The 3,442-nt window shown below is 36.8% G+C and overlaps 1 protein-coding gene across 1 annotated transcript; it reads left to right on the top strand.

Annotated features, from left to right (window-relative positions):
* Positions 1-1,639: 1,639 nt before the first annotated feature.
* LOC136280386 (uncharacterized) lies at positions 1,640-2,979 on the top strand. Its single transcript, XM_066165394.1, has 2 exons — positions 1,640-1,730; positions 1,961-2,979. Exons 1-2 carry the CDS (start codon positions 1,640-1,642, stop codon positions 2,977-2,979), a joined length of 1,110 nt encoding a protein of 369 aa, XP_066021491.1.
* Positions 2,980-3,442: the final 463 nt, after the last annotated feature.

Genomic DNA, 3,442 nt, shown 5'->3' on the forward strand with positions numbered 1-3,442 from the left:
GTGTTTATTCTAGCATTTTCTTCACGTTGGGACATCTTTTTCGGGCAGAGCTCACGTAAAGGGACGTTTTTCTTCGAAACATGCATCGATATAAAAATAAATTTTGTTCACTCTAAACTATTTTTGCTGGCATCGCCAACAAACGAAAAATTTAATTTAACTGGTGTTCAATTCACTCATTGTTTTGTACGATTGGATTTTTGTTTAAATTATTTGATTAGAGGTTCACTAAAGATTCGAGACAAGATGAGGGCACGCATCACAAAATATAAACAGAAGATAAACAAACTGTGTGCATGCCAAAGACGACCAATGGTTTCCTTTTATTCGAAAGTGCCCTTTCCCATAGATTGGCATAAAATTTAATTAATTATTTATAATCATTTTAATTGTACATATTGTAAAGCGCTCCGAACTTTAGAGTGAGCGCTATAGAAATCCCCTATTATTATTATTATTATTATTATTATTATTATTATTATTATTATTAAAAAACAATTGTCTGTGTCATAATATAGGTGTCTCATATTGCTTGTATTGTGTTTGTACTCTGTGGGTTTAATTTTTTTTCTATTTTTTGTTTTTATACATTCATATATAAGGTTGGTTATATTGTCAATGCAGGCCCTCATTAAAACCAACTTCCAGCTGACCTCAGCCAGCCTGGTTTAATACAACCAACGAATGAACAATCTTTTTTATTACTTAACGTTTGCACTAGACTGTTGCTTCCTAAATTTCTTGGAAATAATGTAATGTTATCTTTACATTTATCGCACAAAGATGAAAGTGATATGCCTGAATATGAGTGTGGCAATGATTTCTCTCTCCAGAGTGGGCAATGGGAATATGATTCAGGTGAGTAGACTTTAATTGACAAGGTTATATAAATGTGAAGTTTATGAATCTGTTGATTCATTGGTGTGATTTTTTTAAAATTTAAATATCTGAAAATGTCTTTGTGAATGCCAGCTTGCACTCAAAATTTAAGCCTTTACACCCAAACATCACTATACATATTCTCCATACTGTTCTCTAAACTTTTTCTAAGGTGCTGACAAGGAGAATTTTTCAATCAATCAAGAGCTTCTTTATTTAGTGATCATTTCCCTTAATCCTCTTACCATAAGGTTTGATCCAGAGATGTTGCAAGGAAAAATTAGATGCTATATAAAGTCACTCATAGGTTGAAAGGCTTAAATGAAGATGTACTTTTCCATTCCATATTTGAAAAAAATATTTTTATGCCATCTTTATTTTTTGGCATTGTTTGCAAATTCATAAATGGCATTAGGACACACAATGTTCCCACCAATTTTATAATAAAGTTCGGATATAACACGCACTGTCATTGGTTGAAAGAGCGTGCTCTATGAGAGTATAGAGCATAGAACTGAGCTAAAGCTGTCACGCCATCTGCCAATTCGTAACATAGCGGACCAATTTCCTAATTATTCACTCGGGTTTCTTTTCGAGCTAGACGTCCTCTACGACCTAGAAAACGTTAGCGTCGATAGATTTAGAGGATATTGTCAATAATAGTGGGAATTACCCGTTATGTGAAAGTGAGGTTTCCGACGAAGTTAGTTATGAAAACAGTGAGCGACGCGACAACATTAACAAGTAAAGATTTAAAAACATGTCAAGTGATGCAATTGATGACATAATAACAAAGGCAGAAACAAAGAAAACCAAAGAATCCACTAAATGGGCACTCCGAGTTTTTGAAGGTGAGTTTTTTATTGTAAAAATATAATAAATACAATATGAAAACCTCGAAAAAGGTGTGCGCTATTTGCTAAAATTTTTTGCCAAAACGATTAAAATAAGTGGATGAATTAGCTGGCGCACACACGTTTACAACCAACAACAACATATTTTTCTCAAAAACGTACACTAAAACACAAATAAAAATAATTTTTCATAACTCATGCCAGTTTATGCCGTTTTCTTTTAATAGCTTGGTGTACTGAAAAAAGGCTTTCGAAGAACCTCCACGAAATGAGCAAGAAAGAGCTTGACAAAAATCTCCGCTACTTTTACGCAGAAGCAAGAACAAGAGGTGGTGCATTATATTCAAGATCGTCCCTCCTTGGATTGCGAAATGCGATCGAAAGATATCTCAACAACCCACCATTTAATAGAGGAATTTCAATCACCAAAGGGACCGAATTCCAATCATCAAACAAACTCCTGCAGAGTATGATAAAGTTAAACAAACGCGAGAACAATGAAAACACAAAACACAAACCTCCCATCCCAGCAGCAGACCTTCAAAAGTTGAAGTCGTCTAATACAATCCGGGGAGACGAGGCTACTAAGAACCATCCAGGAGGGATTGAAGACATCTCTAGTGTAGAAAAGGAGGCCAGGATGTATTCAACATCGGAGGATCCACTTTTTGATGGCCTTAACTGCCTCAAGAACTATATCCAGAAGTTAAATCCTAACTGCGAAGCATTCTTTCAGTACCCAAAACGAGCCGTGAAACCTGAAGATGACGTTTGGTGTGAAAACAAACCGCTGGGGGTAAACAAACTTGACGGAATGATGAAAGAAATTTCCAAACTGGCGTCTCTTTCAAGAATCTACACAAATCATAGTGTCAGGGCAACTGCAATCACGCTGTGGTCCGACGCGCAAGTTCCATCACGGCACATAATGGCGATCTCTGGTCATCGCAGTGAGGCAAGCCTCAAGAGTTACAACACTCGCCCATCGAGTGAACAGCTAAGGGCTTGTTCAGATATCCTCTCTGGTGCAATGAGTGGTGGACCACGACAGCCCAATTCCCCTAATGCAGTCACCAGTTCAGGAAATCCTCTCGCTACTGTAAATTCGACCGTTGTTCATTCACAGAACAACACAGCGCAGCAGTTTGTCAAGTATCAGCCACAAGCTTTAAGCAGTTTGTTTTCAAATTGTCAAGTTAATAACATCCAGGTTTTCATGGGCCACGATTCGGCCGGATTTCATTGATCATGTTACTAAAGATGCTGATTTTGGACGAGGAAATTACATTCAGTTCGCATTCGAATTCACTGTAAGAGTAGCTCGTTTCGCTTTGAGATTCTACGTGATCGCTTTTGATGGCTTGACATATTGACAGCTCTTGTCTTGTTCAACCAACCAGATTAGTTTTACCATTCTAACAAAGATTCTGATTGGCTTATTGTAGCGTGCTCTATGAGAGTATAGAGCATGCTGACGACATTGTTGTTCTCTTTGGAAATAAAGTTTGTTTTGAAAATTGAAAGTAATGCTTGGGTAATTTAACGGATTCTTTATTATAAAGAAGTGAAGAAGAAGTCAGTCAGAAGTCGTGCTCTAGCCGCTTCCTGCGTGCTTTATAACAGAACAGAACACAGTCAAGGCTTCTCTATTTGTTAAATAACACCAGTCAATCTCTACTTTCAACTGTACAGGTAAAATGTAGATAATT

The sequence above is a fragment of the Pocillopora verrucosa genome, chromosome 4, assembly GCF_036669915.1.
Source record: "Pocillopora verrucosa isolate sample1 chromosome 4, ASM3666991v2, whole genome shotgun sequence".
In the NCBI taxonomy this organism is placed as follows: Eukaryota; Metazoa; Cnidaria; class Anthozoa; order Scleractinia; family Pocilloporidae; genus Pocillopora; species Pocillopora verrucosa.